Below are 27,458 nucleotides of genomic sequence, written 5' to 3' on the forward strand. Positions count from 1 at the left end.
GGGACCGGCCCCCGCAGCCCTGACCCGCTCGCAGGGACCGGCCCCCGCAGCCCTGACCCGCTCGCAGGGACCGGCCCCCGCAGCCCTGACCCGCTCGCAGGGACCGGCCCCCGCAGCCCTGACCCGCTCGCAGGGACCGGCCCCCGCAGCCCTGACCCGCTCGCAGGGACCGGCCCCCGCAGCCCTGACCCGCTCGCAGGGACCGGCCCCCGCAGCCCTGACCCGCTCGCAGGGACCGGCCCCCGCAGCCCTGACCCGCTCGCAGGGACCGGCCCCCGCAGCCCTGACCCGCTCGCAGGGACCGGCCCCCGCAGCCCTGACCCGCTCGCAGGGACCGGCCCCCGCAGCCCTGACCCGCTCGCAGGGACCGGCCCCCGCAGCCCTGACCCGCTCGCAGGGACCGGCCCCCGCAGCCCTGACCCGCTCGCAGGGACCGGCCCCCGCAGCCCTGACCCGCTCGCAGGGACCGGCCCCCGCAGCCCTGACCCGCTCGCAGGGACCGGCCCCCGCAGCCCTGACCCGCTCGCAGGGACCGGCCCCCGCAGCCCTGACCCGCTCGCAGGGACCGGCCCCCGCAGCCCTGACCCGCTCGCAGGGACCGGCCCCCGCAGCCCTGACCCGCTCGCAGGGACCGGCCCCCGCAGCCCTGACCCGCTCGCAGGGACCGGCCCCCGCAGCCCTGACCCGCTCGCAGGGACCGGCCCCCGCAGCCCTGACCCGCTCGCAGGGACCGGCCCCCGCAGCCCTGACCCGCTCGCAGGGACCGGCCCCCGCAGCCCTGACCCGCTCGCAGGGACCGGCCCCCGCAGCCCTGACCCGCTCGCAGGGACCGGCCCCCGCAGCCCTGACCCGCTCGCAGGGACCGGCCCCCGCAGCCCTGACCCGCTCGCAGGGACCGGCCCCCGCAGCCCTGACCCGCTCGCAGGGACCGGCCCCCGCAGCCCTGACCCGCTCGCAGGGACCGGCCCCCGCAGCCCTGACCCGCTCGCAGGGACCGGCCCCCGCAGCCCTGACCCGCTCGCAGGGACCGGCCCCCGCAGCCCTGACCCGCTCGCAGGGACCGGCCCCCGCAGCCCTGACCCGCTCGCAGGGACCGGCCCCCGCAGCCCTGACCCGCTCGCAGGGACCGGCCCCCGCAGCCCTGACCCGCTCGCAGGGACCGGCCCCCGCAGCCCTGACCCGCTCGCAGGGACCGGCCCCCGCAGCCCTGACCCGCTCGCAGGGACCGGCCCCCGCAGCCCTGACCCGCTCGCAGGGACCGGCCCCCGCAGCCCTGACCCGCTCGCAGGGACCGGCCCCCGCAGCCCTGACCCGCTCGCAGGGACCGGCCCCCGCAGCCCTGACCCGCTCGCAGGGACCGGCCCCCGCAGCCCTGACCCGCTCGCAGGGACCGGCCCCCGCAGCCCTGACCCGCTCGCAGGGACCGGCCCCCGCAGCCCTGACCCGCTCGCAGGGACCGGCCCCCGCAGCCCTGACCCGCTCGCAGGGACCGGCCCCCGCAGCCCTGACCCGCTCGCAGGGACCGGCCCCCGCAGCCCTGACCCGCTCGCAGGGACCGGCCCCCGCAGCCCTGACCCGCTCGCAGGGACCGGCCCCCGCAGCCCTGACCCGCTCGCAGGGACCGGCCCCCGCAGCCCTGACCCGCTCGCAGGGACCGGCCCCCGCAGCCCTGACCCGCTCGCAGGGACCGGCCCCCGCAGCCCTGACCCGCTCGCAGGGACCGGCCCCCGCAGCCCTGACCCGCTCGCAGGGACCGGCCCCCGCAGCCCTGACCCGCTCGCAGGGACCGGCCCCCGCAGCCCTGACCCGCTCGCAGGGACCGGCCCCCGCAGCCCTGACCCGCTCGCAGGGACCGGCCCCCGCAGCCCTGACCCGCTCGCAGGGACCGGCCCCCGCAGCCCTGACCCGCTCGCAGGGACCGGCCCCCGCAGCCCTGACCCGCTCGCAGGGACCGGCCCCCGCAGCCCTGACCCGCTCGCAGGGACCGGCCCCCGCAGCCCTGACCCGCTCGCAGGGACCGGCCCCCGCAGCCCTGACCCGCTCGCAGGGACCGGCCCCCGCAGCCCTGACCCGCTCGCAGGGACCGGCCCCCGCAGCCCTGACCCGCTCGCAGGGACCGGCCCCCGCAGCCCTGACCCGCTCGCAGGGACCGGCCCCCGCAGCCCTGACCCGCTCGCAGGGACCGGCCCCCGCAGCCCTGACCCGCTCGCAGGGACCGGCCCCCGCAGCCCTGACCCGCTCGCAGGGACCGGCCCCCGCAGCCCTGACCCGCTCGCAGGGACCGGCCCCCGCAGCCCTGACCCGCTCGCAGGGACCGGCCCCCGCAGCCCTGACCCGCTCGCAGGGACCGGCCCCCGCAGCCCTGACCCGCTCGCAGGGACCGGCCCCCGCAGCCCTGACCCGCTCGCAGGGACCGGCCCCCGCAGCCCTGACCCGCTCGCAGGGACCGGCCCCCGCAGCCCTGACCCGCTCGCAGGGACCGGCCCCCGCAGCCCTGACCCGCTCGCAGGGACCGGCCCCCGCAGCCCTGACCCGCTCGCAGGGACCGGCCCCCGCAGCCCTGACCCGCTCGCAGGGACCGGCCCCCGCAGCCCTGACCCGCTCGCAGGGACCGGCCCCCGCAGCCCTGACCCGCTCGCAGGGACCGGCCCCCGCAGCCCTGACCCGCTCGCAGGGACCGGCCCCCGCAGCCCTGACCCGCTCGCAGGGACCGGCCCCCGCAGCCCTGACCCGCTCGCAGGGACCGGCCCCCGCAGCCCTGACCCGCTCGCAGGGACCGGCCCCCGCAGCCCTGACCCGCTCGCAGGGACCGGCCCCCGCAGCCCTGACCCGCTCGCAGGGACCGGCCCCCGCAGCCCTGACCCGCTCGCAGGGACCGGCCCCCGCAGCCCTGACCCGCTCGCAGGGACCGGCCCCCGCAGCCCTGACCCGCTCGCAGGGACCGGCCCCCGCAGCCCTGACCCGCTCGCAGGGACCGGCCCCCGCAGCCCTGACCCGCTCGCAGGGACCGGCCCCCGCAGCCCTGACCCGCTCGCAGGGACCGGCCCCCGCAGCCCTGACCCGCTCGCAGGGACCGGCCCCCGCAGCCCTGACCCGCTCGCAGGGACCGGCCCCCGCAGCCCTGACCCGCTCGCAGGGACCGGCCCCCGCAGCCCTGACCCGCTCGCAGGGACCGGCCCCCGCAGCCCTGACCCGCTCGCAGGGACCGGCCCCCGCAGCCCTGACCCGCTCGCAGGGACCGGCCCCCGCAGCCCTGACCCGCTCGCAGGGACCGGCCCCCGCAGCCCTGACCCGCTCGCAGGGACCGGCCCCCGCAGCCCTGACCCGCTCGCAGGGACCGGCCCCCGCAGCCCTGACCCGCTCACAGCGTCTTGCCTCCCATCCCTCTTACACAGGTCACCCCTTGCTCAGAAATGGTCCCAATTATCCATGAACCGGAAATCCAGCCCCCTGTGCCAGCTCCTTAACCATGCATTTTCATCTCACCTATCTTTCTCTGACTTAACTCACTAACATGTGGCACTCGTGGTAACCCATAAATTATTACCCTCTCGGTCCTGCCTTTCAGCCTCTTTGCTAACTCCTTGTACACAGTCCGCAGGATGTCATCCCTCTTTCTGCCTATGTCATTGGTACCAACGTGCACAGTGGCCTCTGGCTGCTCACCCTCCCCCTTAAGAATTTCTGGCACCCAATCAGAGATGCCCTTGACCTTGGCAGCAGGGATGCAACACGCAGCCCTGGTGATTCAAATGTGGCTACAGAATCTATGCCCCCAACGAATGAGTCTCCAACCACGTTCGCTCACTTGGATTTGCCTGACCCTGTCCCACAGCAGGGTGGTTGGTACCATGGACCTGGCTACTGCTGATTGTATAACTGACCCAGTTTAGTTTTAGATCAGTGTTAACCTTGGTTTCGTGGATAGCCAAGCACCTGAGTCGTCTGCAATACAGGAGAAATACATTCTTCAGCTCACGGATTCTGTGACAGTCAAGGGCAAGCACTGAATTGTTCTAACCTCATTTCCAACACCTGGCCCATAGCCTTGCATGGCTTGGATAGCACTTGCACGTTTAAAAAAAAAATAAATGTAAGGATGATGTGAGGGTAAGGACATGGAATTTTTTTGATGTGGTCATATTCTCTCTTGTTGGAGCTGATTGCTGCTTAGCACTTGTGTGGCGCAAATGTAACTTCACCTTTATCAGGCCAAGCCTGATCGTTGTCCAAGTCTCACTGTATTTTCTCACCGTTGACTTCACTGTTGGGCCTAACCAACATTTTGTACATACCCTGCCTATTCTGAAACTCTATCACTTAATATTAAGTCTAATAAAGACAAGTATCCAATGTGCCTTCCAAACCACTTCAACGACCTGGTCCATTACATTGGGGGATCAACAGGCGTGCACATCAAGATCCTGAGATCCCTCTGATCATTGGTGCTTGTGAGGTCCCTATGATTCATCATGGGCTCCAAAATCTGTTTGTGCTGTGTCACCTGATCCTTATCCCGTTTGTCCTTACATGAAATAATGTTCACAAACGCTTCTCAAAAATTCTTCCCAATCCTACTTTTTGTAATCATGATACAAGTGAGCATAAAATTTGGAACACGACAGCAACAGGAATGTGCCCTTTGGCCCACCATGTTGGGCCAAACATGACAACAAATGAAATAATCCCTTCTGCCTGTCCTTGATCCATAGTCCTCCATTCCTTACCTATTCGCGCACTTAACTATAAGTCCCTTTTAAATGCTTTCATCGTATCTGCATCCACTACCACCCCGGGCACTGTATTCCACACTTTTAACATGCTCAGTGTGAAATATTTGCCCCTCACATCTCTTTTGAACTTCCCCCCTCTCAGCTTAAATGCATGCCCCCTAATAGTGGACACTTCAACTCCGGGGGAGAAATTTTCTGACCGTTAGCTGTATTTATGTATCTCCTAATTTTATAGACTTCTATCAAGCCTGCCCTCAGCTTCTACTGCTCCAGAGAAAATGAAGAGTTTTTCCAGCTTCTCCCTCTCGTTCATACCCTCTATTCCAGTCAGCATGCTGGTAAATCTCTTCTGCACCCTGTCCAAAGCCTGCACGTCCTTCGTGTAATGTGGCGGCCAGAATTGAATGCAATACTCTGTGTGGTCTCACCAAAGTCTTGTAAAGCTGCAATGTGACATCCTGACTCTTGCACTGAGTTCCCCTATGAATAAAGGCAAGCATGCGATATGCCTTCTTGACCACCCTATCTACTTGTGTGGCTACTGTCAGGGAGTTATGGTCTAGGACCCCAAGATCCCTCTGGACATCACTGCTGTTTGGGGTCCTGCCATTAACTGTGTATCCCTTTCCTTAACACTTGGTCTCCTAAAATGCAACACCTCATGCCTGCCCAGATTAAATTCCATCGGCCATTTCTCCGCTCGTGTTTGCAATTGGTCTGTATCTTGCTGTGTCCTTTGTCAACCTTCCATGCTGTCCACAAGTCCATTGGTCCTTATATCATCTGCAAACTTAGTGATCCCCCATCTGCATTTGCAACCAAGTCATTTACACATATCACAAACAGCAGAAATCACATCGATGCGGAACACCACTCGTCACTGAGCTGCAGCCAGAAAAACAGCTTTCCACCACTGAGACGGCAAGAACTGCAGATGCTGGAATCAGAGTTAACCAAGTGTGGAGCTGGAGGAACGCAGCAGGTCAGGCAGCATCAGAGGAACAGGAAAGCTGACATTGTTGATGCTGCCTGGCCTGCTGTGTTCCTCCAGCCCTATACTGTGTTATCTTTGTCAGCCATCCACCGCTACCGTCTGCCTTATATGGGCAGGCCAAGTCACCATGGATCTCATGGATCTTAATCTTCTGGATGAGCATACCATGAGGGACCTTATTGAAAACCTTCGTAAAATCCATGTATATGTTATCAACTGTTCGATCCGAATTGATCACCCTTGTCACCTCCGTGAAAACTTCAACTGACTTGGTAAGACATAACCTGCCTTGCATAATACCATGCTGGCTGTCCCTTATTAGCCCATACTTTTGAGACATGAGACACTCACCAGTCTGTCGTTTCCTGGAAAGTCCCTGTTTTCCTGCTTGAACAGAGGAATGACTTTATCCACTCACCAGTCTCCGCAACCCCTCCAGTGCCTGGCAAGGATATCAGATCCTGTTGAAAGTGGTGTGTTGATGCATTTGTGTCATGATTGTGTTTTGTTTCAGCCCTAACATTGAAAGCAGTGTAAGAATGTCTTTGTGCAGCAGGCGAGGTGTGATGAGACTGAGCCTTCATACAATTGCAAGATGTTGAAAATTTGCCATTATTTATGAAAACAGTGATAAATTTCCATGATCAACATTTCTGTTACACTGCAATGATTATCCCGTGGCATGTAAAATCAGAAAGATACGATAAAATGAGACTGGGTCATATGCAGGGAGAATGTTTGCCTTTCATGTCTAGAGAAGTAGTGAAATATTTCCGTGAATCTAAAAGTCACTTTTCCGTTCATTGAAGGACACAATCATCGCCTTGGAAGCTTCATCACGATACTACTTTGCATTTCTGAAGAGGGAAGAAGAAATCAACATGAAAATTCAATTCCATGGTTTTGGAAGTCCCATTGAGAACACGATTCATTTGCGCCGGCATAATGCTCTGACCGAGAAAGAATTGAAGGTGAGTTTGTAGTTTGGAAGATCGCAGCAATTTATGCATCAACTTCTTCATCGATAATGTTCCATTGCTTTCAAACTGCATTTTCCACTCTGCAAGATAATAACTGTGAGAACAAGCAACAGCATCGGTAGGTGGTCTATGGGGAATGCAATGTTACAAAACCCGATCCATTCAACAACATATTTCAGATATGTCAACAAATTAAATATTCCAGCACAGGATAAAACAAGGAAGATGAGAGTGAGGAGGCAATAGCTCTGATGACAAAAGAACAGAAATTTACCTTTATCCATTTGAGCAAAAAAGCAGGCACGCAAATAAATAATCATCTAACAATGCACATGTGCAACGGAGGCTACAGGGGGACTAAAAATGCCGAATTGTTGTCATGCGTATTGCTGAAAGGATGATTGAAACAGAATCTGTGGTAAATTTGAAGAAATACAGATGATGCATCTCAGGATGTTGGAGGAAGAACATTTATGGACTGAGGCAAATTGTATTGCCCTTTTCAGGAGTTATTGGGTTCATAATGAATTGAAACACTTCCTTCTGTGCTGAAAGCTTTAGTTTAGTTGCAGCTGGATGACAATTTCTGTTCCTGGTAGTATTTAGCAAACTGTTAAAAGTGAATGTCACTGCACAGAATTCCAAACATGACTCCAATCAGTAGAGAAAATATCCAAGGTGTGTGATGAGTTGTATCCTCTCATGTTGAACAGCGCAGCGACAGATACAATGGAGGCACTGATGATAATGTTCCAAGAATCCTTAGATTGTGGAAAATTCGCAGAGGATTGAAAGATGGTGAACATAACACCATTATTACAAAGATACTTGGACAAAATAGTAAGCAAGTATTGCCAATTTAGGTCAACCTGGGTAGATGTTCATGCCGGCAATGAAAGATGAAATAACAGGGTACTGAGTGTGCTATAACATCCTACAGAGTGAACATCCTTTCATAACGGGGAAATAATACTTGACAAACTTGCTACAGTGCTTTGAGAAGGAAACAAACATTACTGATGAAGGACCACCAGTTGATGTCGTACATTGAGATTTCAACAAAGCATTTGATAAGGTACAGCTCGTAAGGTGTCTCGAAGGAAAAGAGCCCGTGTGTTCAACGGTAGTAATTTCGGATGGACAGAGGACTGCATCGTTAATAGAAGTAGAGTTGTAGCAGCAAGATGGTAACTGACAAGTCATGTACAGCCACAGAGCGAATGCTGCGGAGGCCGTACACCTCATGTTGACTGGGTTGATTTCGGAAATGGCGGAGGGGATTGCTATGCTTAGGAAAGTTGGGCAGGCAGGGACTACGTTCATTGGCGTTTTTAAGATTGAAAACAATCTTATTTTTTCAACATTTAAGATTCTGAAGAGGCTTGATAGTGTATATCCGTAGAGATTACTCCCATTTGTGAAAGATTTTACGACCAGAGGCCACATTTTCAAATTGGTTGCCCATTAATTCAGGGAAGAATTACTTCTTTCAGGTTGCAGCAATTTATTGAACACTTTAGCCAAGAAGGTTTTAGAGGTAATGCCATTAATCATATGCTAGGCTGTAACGGCCAGGTTAATTTTTAAATCAAGAAACAATGATAATGAGAAAAGGGTCGAGGCCTGAAACGTCAGCTTTTGTGCTCCTGAGATGCTGCTTGGCCTGCTGTGTTCATCCAGCTTCACACTTTGTTATCTTGGATTCTCCAGCATCTGCAGTTCCCATTATCAGTGATAATGAGAAAAGGGTAGTCTTTACAGTGGAAGATACTTCAAGGATCCCCTTATTACTAAAGAACACAGGGAGGAATTAAACACATCACTACCACACCATCACTACCATGAGAAAAGTAGCAGTAGACAATCTAATGGAGTGAAAGCAGATTGGACTCTTTGCCGTGATGGTTTACTTTCTAAGATTCTAAACAATGAGCTTCAGAGTCGGTGTCTGCTTTGACTGTAATTTCCCAAAAAGGTTTAGATTCCAGAGAAGCATCTGAGGGCTGGAAAACTGCTGATGTGACATCCCTGTTTAAAAAGGAGAGAGGCAAAAAGAAGATAACTACAACCGAACCAGCCTAACATCTATTGTTGGAAATATGTGGCAATCAACTATGAAGAAAATAGTAGCAGAACATTTGGAAAATCAGAATCTAATCAAACAGAATCACCATAGCCTGATGAAAGAGAAATTATGTCTGGCTAATTTGTTTGGGTTTTTGGAGGAAGTTTTGGGAGGAGAATTAATAGAGGAAAACCAGTAAATGTGTTGTGTTTGGACTTGGAGAAAGCATTGAGAATGTACTCAAAAGTAATAAGCTAAGAGCTGAGGTTTTGAAGGTAGTATATTGCTATGGATCAGTATACTTTGCACGTTCTGGAAGGAGAGATCACATCTCGAGTGAAATGCACCTAGTGAATATATATTTTGGGGAACTTGGTGGCAATCCGGTAAGTCAGTGCAGAGGGTAAGAGGTGCCATTTGCTTGCTTTTTTTGCCTGATAGTTCGTAAGCATTTTTTTTGAGACAGTGTGAATTGAAGCCAGAATCAGGGACCGAGAGGGTGAACCAGGTTCATTGGTTGGTGATCGCTACTGGTTTAAGAATCTATTATCGGTAGCTTTCAGATTGAAAGTAAATCGGAGAAATATTTACAGGCTACAAACTAAAAGACCAGAATGTTTTCAAATCAAATTAAGAGCGAAGTAATTGAAATGGAGATGGCAGGCCAGATGATGATTTGTACCTACATGACGGGCGAGTGGTCAGGCCCCATACTCCAGCTTAGGTTTGATGAACTGGAATCTCAGTTTTTACCAATCAACAAATCATGTGGGGGACAGTTACTGGGGAATGCTGTGCTTCAGGAGGCAGTCACACACCTTAGATTAACTAGCTGAAACTTGGTCAGTGGCCAATGACAAAGAACAGGGCAGGTGGAAGGTTTCAGGATGTAGTGCAGAAGGAACCTTGGCCTTTGATCTTATCTAACAGGTTTGAGATTCTTTCTTCCTGTGTGGATGAGAGTGCAGGGTATAGGGAAGATGAGTAAACTGACTGTAGCACTGTGGTACAGGGGGACATTGAAGAGGGAATAAAAAGTGAAATGTAGTTATAATCAGAGGTAGTATAGTTAGGGGAATGAACACTGTTCGTTGTGACCAGGATCGAGAGTCTCGAAAGTAGTGTTGCCTGCCTGGTGCCCAGGTTCAGGATATTCCATCTCGGCTACAAAGGAACTTGAAGTGGGAGGAGTAGAAATCCAGCTATCGTGGTCCACACAGGTACCATTGATATGGAAGAAAGAGGAAAGAGGTTCTGCTGAGGGATTATGAGCACCGAGGTGCTGAGGTGAGAAAGCAGAACCAGAATGGTAATAATCTCTGGATTATTATCTGAGCAATTTGGCACGGTGTGAACATAATTATAGATGTACATTGTTCAAATGGTGGCATGGCAGAAATGTGTTTGAATTCATGGGACATTGGCATCGGTACGGGGAAGGAGGGAGTCGTTCTGGTGTTATAGGCTCGACGAGAATCATATTGGGACAAGTATCCTCGCAAAATACAGAGCTAGGTCTGGGGCTAGGGCGTAAAAATAAAAAGTGTGGAGTGGGTGAGCTCAGTTGCATGGAAAATTGTGGAAAAAGTTAGAAGCTGGTAAGTGCTCAGCAAAGTTTCCAGAGCAAGTAATAGGACAAAAAGTATGGAAATGGTCAGGAGTCTCACTTCAGCTGCAGCAGATAAGAAGGGTGGCTGTAAATGCCAGACTGAAGATCTTGTATTGAATTGCAGGGAGTGTATGAAACAAAGTGAATGAGTTTGTGGTGCAGATTGAAATTGACAGATACATCACTCTGGGTATCACAGAGAGGTGGTTGTTAGGGGATAAGTGTTGGGAACGAAATAGCCAATGATTCATGTCCGATAGAAAGAACAGGCAAATGAACAGAGATAACAAAGTGTGGAGCTGGATGAGCACAGCAGGCCAAGCAGCATCTCAGGAGCGTAAAAGCTGACGTTTTGTGCCGAGACCCTTCTACTTCTGTGTGTTCATCCTGCTGTGTTCATCCAGATCCACACTTTGTTATCTTGGATTCTGAAGCATCTGCAGTTCCCATTATCTCCGATACAAATGGACAGAGATGCCAGGGTTGGCTTGTCAGTAAGAAATGAAGGAACCAAATGAAGGAACGCGCTGAAGGAACCAAAGCTCTTGTGCTTGTTTATTAATGACTTGGAGGAAAGCGGTGCATGTGCTGTGGCTAAATTTGTAGATGACTGAAAAAATATTTAGAAAGACAAGGCATGGCCCAGAAACAGAGATTTACCAGGATGTTACTTGAATCGGAATGTATTAGCTATAAGGAGGGTTTGGTGGAAATGCTGTGTCATGATACATGTAATGAGATCAACCATGATCTCACCGAATGATGGAGGAATATTCAATGGGCCAAATGACTTTTTTTGTGAGTCTTCTTGTTTGACAATGCATTCATGAAGGTGTTTTTTTTTTCTCTCTTGGATAAGATGTGGAAATGAAATGTATACGAGATGATGGGAACTGCAGATGCTGGAGAATCCAAGACAACAAAATGTGAGGCTGGATGAACACAGCAGGCCAAGCAGCATCTCAGGAGCACAAAAGTGCTCCTGAGATGCTGCTTGGCCTGCTGTGTTCATCCAGCCTCACATTTTGTTGTCATGAAATGTATACACTTCCTTTTCATCTGGGAATAAATAATTGTTCTGAACGATTTCCATTGACTAATAGCAATCTGACAAGCTTCGCAATGTAAAGAGATTTTTAGCTTCTTTTTAATTGTAAAGGTATTCTTTGGAATTAATTTGGCATATATTATTTGCATCTCAGGAAGTATGTTCATCACTGCATCTCAAAAAGTGCTCTGTTGTATGACAGTAGCTTTTTAAAGATCACTTCAATGGTTGTGATTTTGAGTTGCCATAACACACATTAAATTACACTGTTGGCCAATCTGTCCATGATTATTTCATTATCTTATGCTTCAAACAGACAAGGAAATATTGGTGATGCAATGAAGTGTTTGACTCTCAAATATAATTGCTGTTATAGTTTCCACTTGGAAGAAAGATTCACATCAAATTGACTGGTCAAGGAAATGGGACACTGACTGTGAGTACTTTGAATGTTCGACTTATTCCTAAAATGAAAGTTATGACCTTGATGATTTCTCTTTCATGCAGATATGAAGAGACTCTTTTAAAATATCCTCTCGGTTAGTGGTTCAGGCATAAAAGTGCAATATGTATATTTATGTATATACATGTACGTGCGTCATCTGAAAAGATAATGAGTATAAATCACTTGTGACAAGGTGAGAATGAGTTATCCAGATAGTAAGAACTGCCAATGTTGGTGTCTGAGATAACACATTGTGGAGCTGGAGGAACACAGCAGGGCAGGCAGCATCAGAGGCTCAAGAAAGTTGAGGTTTTGGGTCAGGACCCTTCCTGAGAAATGGAGGGTGGAAGGGAGCTCAGAAACAAATAATTTTGAGGGGGAGGAGGTGGTAGGGAAGGTAGGTGGGATGGTGATAAGTGAGTACTATCCAGATTGGAACAGATTTTCCCCAGGGGGTATTGAGTACGAATTCCAAATCACTCTCAAAATCTTAGTGACTGTTAACATTGATGTTTTTTGTCTGTGTGTTTCAGTAATTGCATGACAGTTGAATGGTTCGTTGAGAGTGAGGAACCTATGGACTCTCACACACCAAGATGGAATTTAGTTCGAAGAGTGACTTCAAAATAGTTGCTTGCTTTTAAAATCTTGACCGTTTTTGCTGTCCAGTTGAATGAATTTAGCTTCATACTGCTTCAATAGGAATTAGTGTTTAATAGGAACATATTTGTGAAACTTACAGTTCCGTAAGTTTTAGCATAAACTGGTGCAGCCTTTCGGTGCTTGCAAAAAGGCTCACCTCTCCATTAATACCGAAGGAAAATTGGAGTTTAAAAGTAAGTTCACCCGTTGTCAGGGAATGAAATGTTAATGTTGACTCGAAAATAATTTTAAAAAAAGTCATGTATTTGTGTAACACTGAACTCAAATTAAAATTTGGATATGCTAGTTTTACAGATGGTTGGATATTGAATTCATTTTAAATGAGGGTGAAGATCACTTTAAATCCAGCATATTTGTGAAGAAAAGAAATAGCATATCAAATAAAATTAACTGCATGACTCTTCATAGCCCTATATGTAGAATTTCATTCTGAACTATGAGACAGTTGTGACCCCATACTACCTCAGTGCTCATGGCAAGAGTAAGACTCCTGTTTGACGTGCTGTGCACTGCATGGAATGGCGGCAACATCAGATTCATTGATGCTTGAGAATCAAAAGAATATGACGATAAGATTTAAAATCAAAATCTCATTGAACACTTCAAGGAATGTATTACAGGAAGAGGGGGAAAGCATGTATGACTAAGAGAAGGTGGTGGCGCAGATCACATAGACCTGTGTGCTAAAACTTATGACAAATTTCACATTGAATGGAACAGTTTAAACAGGCTGGAGGAAGCAGACATGCCAGCCCAAACTTTTTGAATTTGAGCATTCTGTTCATAAACATCAGCAAAATTGTTGGAAACATGTTTATTCTTTCTCTTTTATTGCACAGAACCATACGATTAGACTGTTTTGATGAGAAATTTAAAGATTACGTGTGCCATCCGTTTGACTCACAGTTTGGTACCATAGGTTGGTACGATCTTCGTTGGAGAAGGAAAAGGGATGTTCCAGATACAGAAAACCGTCAAACCATTTACAACAAAGTCCGTTTCTGGTTAGTATTAATTAATGCAGTTAACATTTTTAGCTCGACATGATTGCACAATGGAGTCAATAAGAAAATTCCATCTGATATTCCACATAAATTTTAAGTGGATATTAAAGCAGCTCATTTCTTTTTCACGCTGTATGCTGCTTTTAAGAATGGTTGTCTTATTGTCGAAATGTTTAGCTTTGACTCCATGGCTTCTTCCATTAGCTCACATTGAAACACATGTTTCTTCAGCCAAAAATGCACATTTACCCGGTGTAGCTTGACCAACCTTCCCCTGTGGTCGTTCCCCTGAAATCCCCTGCGGTAGCTCCCCTGACAAACAACTATACCATTTTGGATACTGTTCCGGGGACGACTTCGCAGGGGTATGCAGTAGGGTGCAGGTCTCTGGCACAGAGTCTGTCCCTCTTGCACAGAAGGGGAGCGGGGATAGGAAGAGAGTGATAGTCATTGGGGACTCAATAGTTTGAGGGACTGACAGAAGATTTGCCGGGAACGAAAGAGACTCACGATTGGTGTGTTGCCGACCAGGTGCCAGGGTCTGTGATGTCTCGGATCGTGTGTTTAGGGTCCTGAGGGGAGAGGCTGACCAGCCCCAAGTCGTGATATACATAGGCACCAACGGCATAGGTAGAAAGAGGGATAGGGATGTCAGGCAGGATTTGAGGGAGCTAGGGTGGAAGCCGAGAGCTAGAACAAGCAGAGTGGTCATCTCTGGTTTGTCACCCGTACCACGTGATAGCGAGGCAAAGAACAGGGAGAGATTTCAGCTGAAGACGTGGCTGCAGGGATGGTGCAGGTGGGAGGGCTTCAGGTACATGGACAATTGGGGCTCGTTCTGGGAAAGGTGGGACCTGTACAAACAGGACGGTCTCCACTTGAATGAGAGGGGCACGAATATCCTGGGTGGGAAATTGGCTAGTGCCATTCGGTTGGATTTAAACTAGCTCAGAAGGGGGATGGAAAACTGAGGTGTAGTCCCAGTACACAGGAGGATGAGCGTTGGGAGGACATGGTCAGGACCTCACTGTCACAGGAGTGTGCTGGCAGACAGCAAGCTGGATTGAAGTGTGACGACTTTAATGCCGGGAGTATCCGGAATAATGTAGGTGAGGTTGCAGCTTGGATAGGTACCTGGGACTTTGATGTTGTGGCCATTTCGGAGGCATGGATAGAGGAGGGTCAGGAATGGATGTTGCAGGTTCTCGTGTTTAGATCTTTCATTAAGGTCTGGGAAGGTGGTAAAAGAGGGGGAGGTGTTGCTTTGTTGGTCAAGGACAGTATAACGGCGGCTGAAAGAACCTTTGAGGACTTGTCTACTGTGGTGGTATGGGCTGAGGTTGCCAAGGAACGTTTGTCGACTGAGCCAGTGTGGGTGGACGTTCGGAACAGCAAGGCAGCAGTCACTTCACTGGGGGTTTTCTACGGACCCCAAATAGCGGTTGGGAGATCGAAGAACTCATTGGCCGGCAGATTGTTGAAAAGTGCAAACGTATCAGGGTTGTTGTTATGGGTGACTTCAACTTTCCCAATATAGATTGAAACCTCCTGAGTGCAGATGGTTTGGATGGAGCCGTTTTTGTCAGGTGTGTTCAGGAGGGTTTCCTGACTCAGTATGTGGACAGGCCGAGGGGGGAGGCCATTTTGGATTTGGTGCTCGGCGATGAGCCAGGACAGGTGTCAGATCTCGTGGTGGGAGAACACTTTGGCGACAGTGACCGCAAGAGCCTCACATTTACCATAGCCATGGAAAGTGAAAGGAGCAGTTACCAGGGGAAGATATTTCACTGGGGTCAAGGAAACTATGATGCTATCAGACAGGAGTTGGGAAGTACAGATTGGGAGCAATTGTTCCACAGAAAGGGCGCAGCAGACATGTGGAGGCTGTTCAAGGAGCAGTTGTTGCGAGTGATGTATAAATTTGTTCCTCTGAGACAGATAAGAAGGGGTAAGATTCAGGAGCCTTGGATGACGGGTACAGAGGTGCTTCTTGTCAAAAAGAAAAGGCAGCGTACGTAAGGTGGAGGAAGTGAGGGTCTGGCACAGCTTTAGAGTATTACAGGCCTGCTGGGAAGGAGCTCAAAAGATATTGCCTGTACAATTGTTACCTGTTACAACCTTTGCGTCCACGCTTGCTCATTCAATGGTGTCAAGATGCCAGCAGTGCATGTACCTTCTCCATCCCCTAATGCCGTCAGCTCACACAAGACATAGTCCTTACTTAAAATCTTCTGATCAACCAACGTTCATTGTAATGGACATTTTAGTTGTCTGTCATGAAACGAAAACTGATTCTGACTGGCATGACCTGCAGTGCAAATGAATATAATCTGCGAAACGAGATTCCTTATGGGCTTGCAGCCGCTACAAATAATTGCTTTTCAAAGACGTTGCATACATACATTTTTTTCTCCTGTCACCTTAGATTATTTTTTTGTTTATGCATGTTGTGTGGGTTTCCAGTCAGGCCCATAAACTCAGGTTGATGCAGTCACTGTTACAACACGGTATTGAAGGAGAATTTGTGATCTTTGGAGTTTCATTCCAGTGTCTGAAGGAGTGCACCATCAAGCCACTTCAGAGCACTACTGGCGACGAATTGTTGCAAGTTTTCAAGTGTTACCGATCGTCACATAAAATATGGCCTTTTTGTTGTTGCGCGATTCATCTTAACTGCACCATATCTAGTATTTCGGCTTGGAAACTATTTCAATTTTTTTGATTGACTTATTCAAAATCATTTCTGATTGTTGTCATGATATCTACAATATGTTATTTTGATTGGACATAGAGGATTGGATCTGTCTTAATGGAAATAATTTATGCGCTTATAAAACCCCTTCTGGGCAAGGTAGTTGCTCAGTGGTTAGAGCTGCTCATGCACTGGGGAGCCAATTGAGATTCCAGTCTTGGGTAACGATCTGTGTGGAATTGACACGTCCTCCCCGCGTCTGCGAGGGGCTTCTGCCAGGTGCTGCAGTTTCCTCCCATTGTTCAAAGATGTGCAGGTCCTTATATGTGATTTGTGAAGCATTTCTTAAATGTTTCAATCCTGCCAGCATCCAGTGCCTTGGACAAAATAACTGGAGATGAATAAAAGATACTGTGCCTTTTGACACCATTTCCTGCTGGATTTTCATCAATCCTGCTTTATATCGGTGACAACTTCCATGACCTTTTTTGATGCTCTGTCTGAATTGACAGTCTAGTTCCAAATATTTGTTGTGCAGTATTTCAAGGTCTCTGTTACAGCATACCCATGAATGTCCACTTCAAAAGATACTTCCATATCATAGAATCCCTACGGTGTGGAAACAAGCCCCTTTTGACCCAAGAAGTCCACGGCCAGGCTCCAAAGAGCATCTCACCCTGACTCATCCCCCGACCCTTTCCTCAGTAACCCTACGTTTCCCATGACTAACACACCTAATCTACACATCCCTAAACACAATGGGCAAGTTTGGCATGGCCCATACACCGAGCCTGCACATCTTTGGACTGTGGGAGGAAACCAGAGCACCCAGCAGGAACCCATGCAGGCATGGGCAGAATGTACAAACTCCGCACAGAAAATCGTCCAACGGTGGGATCGAACCTGGGTCCCTGGCGCTGTGAGTCAGCAGTGCTAACCACTGAGCCACCGTGCTGCCCTTGGAGTTAGACAGAGCTTGCTTGTTCCTGGGTGGCCTCAAACTGCCAACCTCCACTTAGTGGCAAAAGTGCTGACCAACTGCACTCATCTTCACTGGTTTTTGCTTTGTATCATTGAATTCAATTCTTCAAACTCTATGATAAATATTTAAATTTCCATTGATATGTGAGCGTTGTTTTTAGTACGTAGTATTGGTTTATTATGTTTTTTTGGTACATAATGAATATTGTATGTGTATGCAAATGGGCAAGTTGGTAATGATGCAGTCCGCAGACCTGGAGGATAATAACACTGTCCTTCAATCGCCCACGATGCCCTCTGCAAATTGGTAGAAAACAAAAATTTCTATAAAATTCATCTCGCCTCCCGTCAGTCGATCAAAATTAATTCAGGATTTTGTACAGGCCAATAAGCGTAAGATTACACGAGCCTAAACAAAACTACTGGCTCATATTAGTTCAGGAAAGTGAAAGGGCAACAATAGAGGTAGGAGGAACTGCAGATGCTGGAGAATCTGAGATAAGAAGGTGTAAAGCTGGATGAACACAGCAGGCCAAGCAGTATCATCCGGCTCTACACCTTGTTGTCTCAGATTCTCCAGCGCCAATTTTCTGAAGTAGGGTCTCGTTCCGAAACATCAGCTTTCTTGCTTCTCTGATGCTGCTTGACCTGCTGTGTTCATCCAGCTCTCCACCTTGGGCAACAATAGAGTATGTTTTAAGTCACTAGATATGTTACGTGGGTTTGTCTTCCTTAGGGTGGACAATGGGATGCAGTGACTGAGGACAATGGGATGCAGTGACTGAGGGCAATGGGATGCAGTGACTGAGGGCAATGGGATGCAGTGACTGAGGGCAATGGGATGCAGTGAGTCAGGACAATGGGATGCAGCGACTGAGGACAATGGGATGCAGCGACTGAGGACAATGGGATGCAGTGACTGAGGGCAATGGGATGCAGTGACTGAGGGCAATGGGATGCAGTGACTGAGGGCAATGGGATGCAGTGATTGAGGACAATGGGATGCAGTGACTGAGTGACATGGGATGCAGTGACTGAGGGACATGGGATGCAGTGACTGAGGGACATGGGATGCAGTGACTGAGGGACATGGGATGCAGTGACTGTGGGAAATGGGATGCAGTGACTGAGGGGAATGGGATGCAGTGAGTGTGGGAAATTGAATACAGCGTCTGAGAGATACGGGAAACAGTGACTGATGGAAATGGGAGGCAGTGAATGTGGGACATGGGATGCAGTGACTGAGTGAAATGTGATGCAGTGACTGAGTGAAATGTGATGCACTGACTGAGTGAAATGGGATGCAGTGACTGAGGGAAATGGGATGCAGTGACTGAGGGAAATGAGATGCCAAGACTGAGTGAACTGGGATGCAGTGACTGATGGAAATGGTATGCAGTGACTGAGGGAAATGGGATGCGGTGACGGACGGAAATGGGATGCAGTGACTGAGGGACATGGGATGCACTGACTGAGGGATATGGGATGCACTGACTGAGGCACATGGGATGCAGTGACAGAGGTACTGGGAAGGAGTGACTGAGTTAATCGGGAATCAGTGCCCGAGCGAGCTTGGGGTGCAGTGACTGAGGGAAATGGGAGACAGTGCCTGACCGAAAAGGGACGCACTGACTGAGTGAATTGACATGCAGTGACTGTGGGACATGGGATGCAGTGACTGAGGGACATGGGATGCAGTGACTGAGGGACGTGGGATGCAGTGACTGAGGGACGTGGGATGCAGTGACTGAGGGACGTGGGATGCAGTGACTGAGGGACGTGGGATGCAGTGACTGAGGGACGTGGGATGCAGTGAATGAGGGACGTGGGATGCAGTGAATGAGGGACGTGGGATGCAGTGACTGAGGGACGTGGGATGCAGTGACTGAGGGAAATGGGATGCAGTGACTGAGGGAAATGAGATGCCGAGACTGAGTGAACTGGGATGCAGTGACTGAAGGAAATGCGATGCAGTGACTGAGGGAAATGGGATGCAGTGTCTGTTGGAATTGGGATCCTGCGACTGAGGGTAATGGGATGCAGTGACTGAGGGTAATGGGATGCAGTGACTGAGGGTAATGGGATGCAGTGACTGAGTGAAATGGGATGCAGTGACTGAGTGAAATGGGATGCAGTAACTGAGGGTAATGGGATGCAGTGACTGAGTGAAATGGGATGCAGTGACTGAGGGCAATGGGATGCAGTGACGGAGGACAATGGGATGCAGTGACGGAGGACAATGGGATGCAGTGACGGAGGACAATGGGATGCAGTGACGGAGGACAATGGGATGCAGTGACGGAGGGGAATGGGATGCAGTGACGGAGGGGAATGGGATGCAGTGACGGAGGGGAATGGGATGCAGTGACGGAGGGGAATGGGATGCAGTGACGGAGGGGAATGGGATGCAGTGACGGAGGGGAATGGGATGCAGTGACGGAGGGGAATGGGATGCAGTGACGGAGGGGAATGGGATGCAGTGACTGAGGGGAATGGGATGCAGTGACTGAGGGGAATGGGATGCAGTGACTGAGGGGAATGGGATGCAGTGACTGAGGGGAATGGGATGCAGTGACTGGGAATTGGGACGCAGTGACTGATGGAAAGGAGATGCAGTGACTGATTGAAATGGGATGCAGTGACTGAGTGAAATGGGATTGCCGTGACTGTGGAAAGGAGATGCAGTGACTGAGGAAATGGGACGCGGTGACGGATGGAAATGGGATGCTCTGACTGAGTGTAAAGTGAAGCATTGAGTGAAATGGGATGCAGTGGCTGTGTGAAATGGGATGCAGTGGCTGTGTGAAATGGGATGCAGTGACTGGTGGAAATGAGATGCACTGACTTAGGGAAAGGAAATGCAGTGTCTGTGGGAAATGGGATGCTGCGACTGAGGGTGATGGGATGCAGTGACTGACGGAAATGGATGCAGTGACTGAGTGAAATGGGATGCAGTGACTGAGGTACTGGGAAGGAGTGACTGAGTTAATAGTGAGGCAGTGCCCGTGCGGGCTTGGGGTGCAGTGACTTAGGGAAATGGGATACAGTGCCTGAGTGAAATGTGACGCACTGACTGAGTGAAATCGGATGCAGTGACTGAGTGGAATGGGATGCAGTGACTGCGTGAAATGGGATGCAGTGAATGAGTGAAATGAGATGCAGTGTCTGAGGGACATGGGATGCAGTGACTGAGGGAAATGGGATGCAGTGACTGAGGGAAATGGGATGCAGTGACTGAGGGACATGGGATGCAGTGACTGAGGGACATGGGATGCAGTGACTGAGGGAAATGGGATGCAGTGACTGAGGGACATGGGATGCAGTGACAGAGTGACATGAGCTGCAGTGTCTGATGGAAATGTGACGCAGTAACTGAGGGAAATGCGGTGCAGTGACTGAGGTACTGGGTAGGAGTGACTGAGGGACATGGGATGCAGTGACTGAGGGACATGGGATGCAGTGACTGAGGGACATGGGATGCAGTGACTGAGGGACATGGGATGCAGTGACTGAGGGAAATGGGATGCAGTGACTGAGGGACGTGGGGTGCAGTGACAGAGGGAAAGGAGATGCAGTGACTGTGGGAAATGGCATAGTGTGACTCAGGGTAATGGGATGCAGTGACTGAGGGGAATGGGACGCAGTGAGTGTGAGACATGGGATGCAGTGATTGAGTGAAATGTGATGCAGTGACTGAGTGAAATGTGTTGCAGTCACTGAGTGAAATGCGATGCAGTGACTGAGTGAAATGCGATGCAGTGACTGTTGGAAATGGGATGCACTGACTGTTGGAAATGGGATGCAGTGACTGAGGGAAATGGGATGCAGTGACTGACGGAAATGGGATGCAGTGACTGACGGAAATGGGATGCAGTCAGTGAGTGAAATGGGATGCAGTGACTGAGTGAAATGGGATGCAGTGACTGAGTGAAATGGGATGCAGTGACTGAGGGACATGGGATGCAGTGACTGAGGGAAATGGGATGCAGTGACTGAGGGACATGGGATGCAGTGACTGAGGGGAATGCATGCAGTGAGTGTGGGAAATTGAATACAGCGTCTGAGAGATAGGGGAAACAGTGGCTGATGGAAATTGGATGCAGTGAATGTGGGACATGGGATGCAGTGACTGAGTGAAATGCGATGCAGTGACTGAGGGAAACGGGCTGCAGTGACTGAGGGAAACGGGCTGCAGTGACTGAGGGAAATGGGATGCAGTGACTGAGGGAAATGAGATGCCAAGACTGATGGAAATGGGATGCAGTGACTGATGGAAATGGGATGCAGTGACTGAGGGAAATGGGATGCAGTGACTGAGGGAAATGGGATGCAGTGTCTGTTTGAAATGGGATGCTGTGACACTGTGGAATGTGAAGCATTGACTGAGGGAAAGGAGATGCAGTGAATGTGGGAAATGGGATGCTCTGGCTGAGGGTAATGTGATGCAGTGACTGAGGGTAACGCGATGCAGTGACTGTGGTTAATGGAATGCAGTGAATGAGGGATAGGAGATGCAATGACTGTGGGAAATGGGATGCAATGACTGAGGGAAATGGGATGCCAAGACTGAGTGAACTGGGATGCAGTGACTGATGGAAATGGTATGCAGTGACTGAGGGAAATGGGATGCGGTGACGGACGGAAATGGGATGCAGTGACTGAGGGACATGGGATGCACTGACTGAGGGATATGGGATGCACTGACTGAGGCACATGGGATGCAGTGACAGAGGTACTGGGAAGGAGTGACTGAGTTAATAGGGAATCAGTGCCCGAGCGAGCTTGGGGTGCAGTGACTGAGGGAAATGGGAGACAGTGCCTGACCGAAAAGGGACGCACTGACTGAGTGAATTGACATGCAGTGACTGTGGGACATGGGATGCAGTGACTGAGGGACATGGGATGCAGTGACTGAGGGACGTGGGATGCAGTGACTGAGGGACGTGGGATGCAGTGACTGAGGGACGTGGGATGCAGTGACTGAGGGACGTGGGATGCAGTGACTGAGGGACGTGGGATGCAGTGACTGAGGGACGTGGGATGCAGTGACTGAGGGACGTGGGATGCAGTGACTGAGGGACGTGGGATGCAGTGACTGAGGGACGTGGGATGCAGTGAATGAGGGACGTGGGATGCAGTGACTGAGGGACATGGGATGCAGTGACTGAGGGAAATGGGATGCAGTGACTGAGGGAAATGAGATGCCGAGACTGAGTGAACTGGGATGCAGTGACTGAAGGAAATGCGATGCAGTGACTGAGGGAAATGGGATGCAGTGTCTGTTGGAATTGGGATCCTGCGACTGAAGGTAATGGGATGCAGTGACTGAGGGTAATGGGATGCAGTGACTGAGGGTAATGGGATGCAGTGACTGAGGGTAATGGGATGCAGTGACTGAGTGAAATGGGATGCAGTGACTGAGTGAAATGGGATGCAGTAACTGAGGGTAATGGGATGCAGTGACTGAGTGAAATGGGATGCAGTGACTGAGGGCAATGGGATGCAGTGACGGAGGACAATGGGATGCAGTGACGGAGGACAATGGGATGCAGTGACGGAGGACAATGGGATGCAGTGACGGAGGACAATGGGATGCAGTGACGGAGGACAATGGGATGCAGTGACGGAGGGGAATGGGATGCAGTGACGGAGGGGAATGGGATGCAGTGACGGAGGGGAATGGGATGCAGTGACGGAGGGGAATGGGATGCAGTGACGGAGGGGAATGGGATGCAGTGACGGAGGGGAATGGGATGCAGTGACTGAGGGGAATGGGATGCAGTGACTGAGGGGAATGGGATGCAGTGACTGAGGGGAATGGGATGCAGTGACTGAGGGGAATGGGATGCAGTGACTGAGGGGAATGGGATGCAGTGACTGAGGGGAATGGGATGCAGTGACTGAGGGGAATGGGATGCAGTGACTGAGGGGAATGGGATGCAGTGACTGAGGGAAATGTGATGCACTGACTGAGGGAAATGTGACGCAGTGACTGGGAATTGGGACGCAGTGACTGATGGAAAGGAGATGCAGTGACTGATTGAAATGGGATGCAGTGACTGAGTGAAATGGGATTGCCGTGACTGTGGAAAGGAGATGCGGTGACTGAGGAAATGGGACGCGGTGACGGATGGAAATGGGATGCTCTGACTGAGTGTAAAGTGAAGCATTGAGTGAAATGGGATGCAGTGGCTGTGTGAAATGGGATGCAGTGGCTGTGTGAAATGGGATGCAGTGACTGGTGGAAATGAGATGCACTGACTTAGGGAAAGGAAATGCAGTGTCTGTGGGAAATGGGATGCTGCGACTGAGGGTGATGGGATGCAGTGACTGACGGAAATGGATGCAGTGACTGAGTGAAATGGGATGCAGTGACTGAGGTACTGGGAAGGAGTGACTGAGTTAATAGTGAGGCAGTGCCCGTGCGGGCTTGGGGTGCAGTGACTTAGGGAAATGGGATACAGTGCCTGAGTGAAATGTGACGCACTGACTGAGTGAAATCGGATGCAGTGACTGAGTGGAATGGGATGCAGTGACTGCGTGAAATGGGATGCAGTGAATGAGTGAAATGAGATGCAGTGTCTGAGGGACATGGGATGCAGTGACTGAGGGAAATGGGATGCAGTGACTGAGGGACATGGGATGCAGTGACTGAGGGACATGGGATGCAGTGACTGAGGGACATGGGATGCAGTGACTGAGGGAAATGGGATGCAGTGACTGAGGGACATGGGATGCAGTGACAGAGTGACATGAGCTGCAGTGTCTGATGGAAATGTGACGCAGTAACTGAGGGAAATGCGGTGCAGTGACTGAGGTACTGGGTAGGAGTGACTGAGGGACATGGGATGCAGTGACTGAGGGACATGGGATGCAGTGACTGAGGGACATGGGATGCAGTGACTGAGGGAAATGGGATGCAGTGACTGAGGGACGTGGGGTGCAGTGACAGAGGGAAAGGAGATGCAGTGACTGTGGGAAATGGCATAGTGTGACTCAGGGTAATGGGATGCAGTGACTGAGGGGAATGGGACGCAGTGAGTGTGAGACATGGGATGCAGTGATTGAGTGAAATGTGATGCAGTGACTGAGTGAAATGTGTTGCAGTCACTGAGTGAAATGCGATGCAGTGACTGAGTGAAATGCGATGCAGTGACTGTTGGAAATGGGATGCAGTGACTGTTGGAAATGGGATGCAGTGACTGAGGGAAATGGGATGCAGTGACTGACGGAAATGGGATGCAGTGACTGACGGAAATGGGATGCAGTGACTGACGGAAATGGGATGCAGTCAGTGAGTGAAATGGGATGCAGTGACTGAGTGAAATGGGATGCAGTGACTGAGTGAAATGGGATGCAGTGACTGAGGGACATGGGATGCAGTGACTGAGGGAAATGGGATGCAGTGACTGAGGGACATGGGATGCAGTGACTGAGGGGAATGCATGCAGTGAGTGTGGGAAATTGAATACAGCGTCTGAGAGATAGGGGAAACAGTGGCTGATGGAAATTGGATGCAGTGAATGTGGGACATGGGATGCAGTGACTGAGTGAAATGCGATGCAGTGACTGAGGGAAACGGGCTGCAGTGACTGAGGGAAATGGGATGCAGTGACTGAGGGAAATGGGATGCAGTGACTGAGGGAAATGAGATGCCAAGACTGATGGAAATGGGATGCAGTGACTGATGGAAATGGGATGCAGTGACTGATGGAAATGGGATGCAGTGACTGAGGGAAATGGGATGCAGTGACTGAGGGAAATGGGATGCAGTGTCTGTTTGAAATGGGATCCTGCGACTGAAGTTAATGGGATGCAGTGACTGAGTGAAATGGGATGCAGTGACTGAGGGAAATGGGATGCAGTGTCTGTTTGAAATGGGATCCTGCGACTGAAGTTAATGGGATGCAGTGACTGAGTGAAATGGGATGCAGTGACTGAGGGTAATGGGTTGCAGTCACTGAGTGAAATGGGATGCTGTGACACTGTGGAATGTGAAGCATTGACTGAGGGAAAGGAGATGCAGTGAATGTGGGAAATGGGATGCTCTGGCTGAGGGTAATGTGATGCAGTGACTGAGGGTAACGCGATGCAGTGACTGTGGTTAATGGAATGCAGTGAATGAGGGATAGGAGATGCAATGACTGTGGGAAATGGGATGCAATGACTGAGGGAAATGGGATGCAGTGACTGATGGAAATGGGTTGCAGTCACTGAGTGAAATGGGATGCTGTGACACTGTGGAATGGGATGCAGTGACTCAGTGGAATGTGAAGCATTGACTGAGGGAAAGGAGATGCAGTGAATGTGGGAAATGGGATGCTCTGGCTGAGGGTAATGTGATGCAGTGACTGAGGGTAACGCGATGCAGTGACTGTGGTTAATGGAATGCAGTGAATGAGGGATAGGAGATGCAATGACTGTGGGAAATGGGATGCAATGACTGAGGGAAATGGGATGCAGTGACTGATGGAAATGGGATGCAGTGTCTGAGGGAAATGGGATGCTGTGACTGAGCGTACTGGGATGCAGTGACTGAGGGTAATGGGATGTAGTGACTGATGGTACTGGGATGCAGTGACTGAGGGAAATGGGATGCAGTGACTGAGGGAAATGAGATGCAGTGACTGAGGGAAATAGGATGCAGTGACCGAGGGAAATGGGATGCAGGGACCGAATGAAATGAGATGCAGTGACTGAGCAAAATGGGATGCAGTATTTTTGGGAAGTAGTATGCAATCACTGATTGAAATGAGATGCAGAGACTGTGGGAAAGGAGATGCTGTGTCTTTGGGAAATGGGATACAGTGAGTGTCGGAAATTGAATGCAGTGTCTGTGAGATACGGGAACCAGTGACTGATGGAAATGGGATGCAGTGAATGAGGGACATGGGATGCAGTGACACACGGACATGGGATGCAGTGACACATGGACATGGGATGCAGTGACCTGAGGGAATTGGGATGCAGTGACTGAGTGAAATGAGATGCATTGTTTGATGGAAATATGATGCAGTAACTGATGGAAATATGATGCAGTAACTGACGGAAATGAGATGCAGTGACTGAGGGAAATGGGATGCAGTGACTAAGGGAAATGGGATGCAGTGACCGAGTGAAATGAGATGCAGTGACTGAGCAAAATGGGATGCAGTATTTGTGGGAAGTAGGATGCAATCACTGATTGAAGTGAGATGCAGAGTCTGAGGGAAGGGAGATGCTGTGTCTATGGGAAATGGGATCCAGTGAGTGTCGGAAATTGAATGCAGCGCCTGTGAGATACGGGAACCAGTGACGAATGGAAATGGGATGCAGTGACCAAGTGAAATGAGATGCAGTGACTGAGCAAAATGGGATGCACTATTTTTGGGAAGGAGGATGCAATCACTGATTGAAATGAGATGCAGAGACTGTGGGAAAGGAGATGCTGTGACGATGGGAAATGGGATGCAGTGACTGTGTGAAATGGGCTGCAGCGACTCAGTGAAATGTGATTCCGTCACTGAGTGAAATATGATGCACTCACTGAGTGTACTGTGATTCAGTCACTGAGTGTACTTTGATGCAGTCACTGAGTGAACTGTGATGCAGTCACTGAGTGAAATGGGATGCAGTGACTGAGGGACATGGGATGCAGTGACTGAGGGACATGGGATGCAGTGACTGAGGGACATGGGATGCAGTGACTGAGGGACATGGGATGCAGTGACTGAGGGACATGGGATGCAGTGACTGAGTGAAATGGGATGCAGTGACTGAGGGAAATGGGATGCAATGACAGAGTGACATGAGCTGCAGTGTCTGATGGAAATGTGATGCAGTACCTGAGGGAAATGGGATGCAGTTACTGAGGAAGTGGGAATGAGTGACTGAGTTCATGGGGATGCAGTGCCCGAGCGGACTTGGGGTGCAGTGAGTGAGGGAGATGGGATACAGTGCCTTAGTGAAATGGGATGCAGTGACTGAGGGAAATGGGATGCAGTGACTGAGTGAAATGAGATGCAGTGACTAAGGGAAATGGGATGCAGTGACTGAGTGACATGGGAAGCACTGACTGAGTGACATGGGAAGCACTGACTGAGTGACATGGGAAGCACTGACTGAGTGACATGGGAAGCACTGACTGAGTGAAATGGGATGCAGTGACTGAGTGAAATGGGATGCAGTGACTGAGTGAAATGGGATGCAGTGACTGAGTGAAATGGGATGCAGTGACTGAGTGAAATGGGATGCAGTGACTGAGC

The 27,458-nt window shown here is 50.9% G+C and overlaps 1 protein-coding gene across 2 annotated transcripts in view; it reads left to right on the forward strand.

Annotated features, from left to right (window-relative positions):
- Positions 1-27,458, forward strand: part of LOC132207893 (uncharacterized) — a 114,647-nt gene that overhangs the window by 33,082 nt on the left and 54,107 nt on the right. The window contains exons 2-3 of one of the 2 annotated variants that reach the window (XM_059643730.1): positions 6,537-6,698; positions 11,806-11,865. In XM_059643730.1, coding sequence (XP_059499713.1) covers positions 6,537-6,698; positions 11,806-11,865 — 222 coding nt within the window. The remainder of the gene's footprint in view (positions 1-6,536; positions 6,699-11,805; positions 11,866-27,458) is intronic. The other variant, XM_059643729.1, reaches the window with a different exon arrangement.

Source organism: Stegostoma tigrinum, unplaced genomic scaffold (genome assembly GCF_030684315.1).
Source record: "Stegostoma tigrinum isolate sSteTig4 unplaced genomic scaffold, sSteTig4.hap1 scaffold_197, whole genome shotgun sequence".
Lineage (NCBI taxonomy): Eukaryota > Metazoa > Chordata > Chondrichthyes > Orectolobiformes > Stegostomatidae > Stegostoma > Stegostoma tigrinum.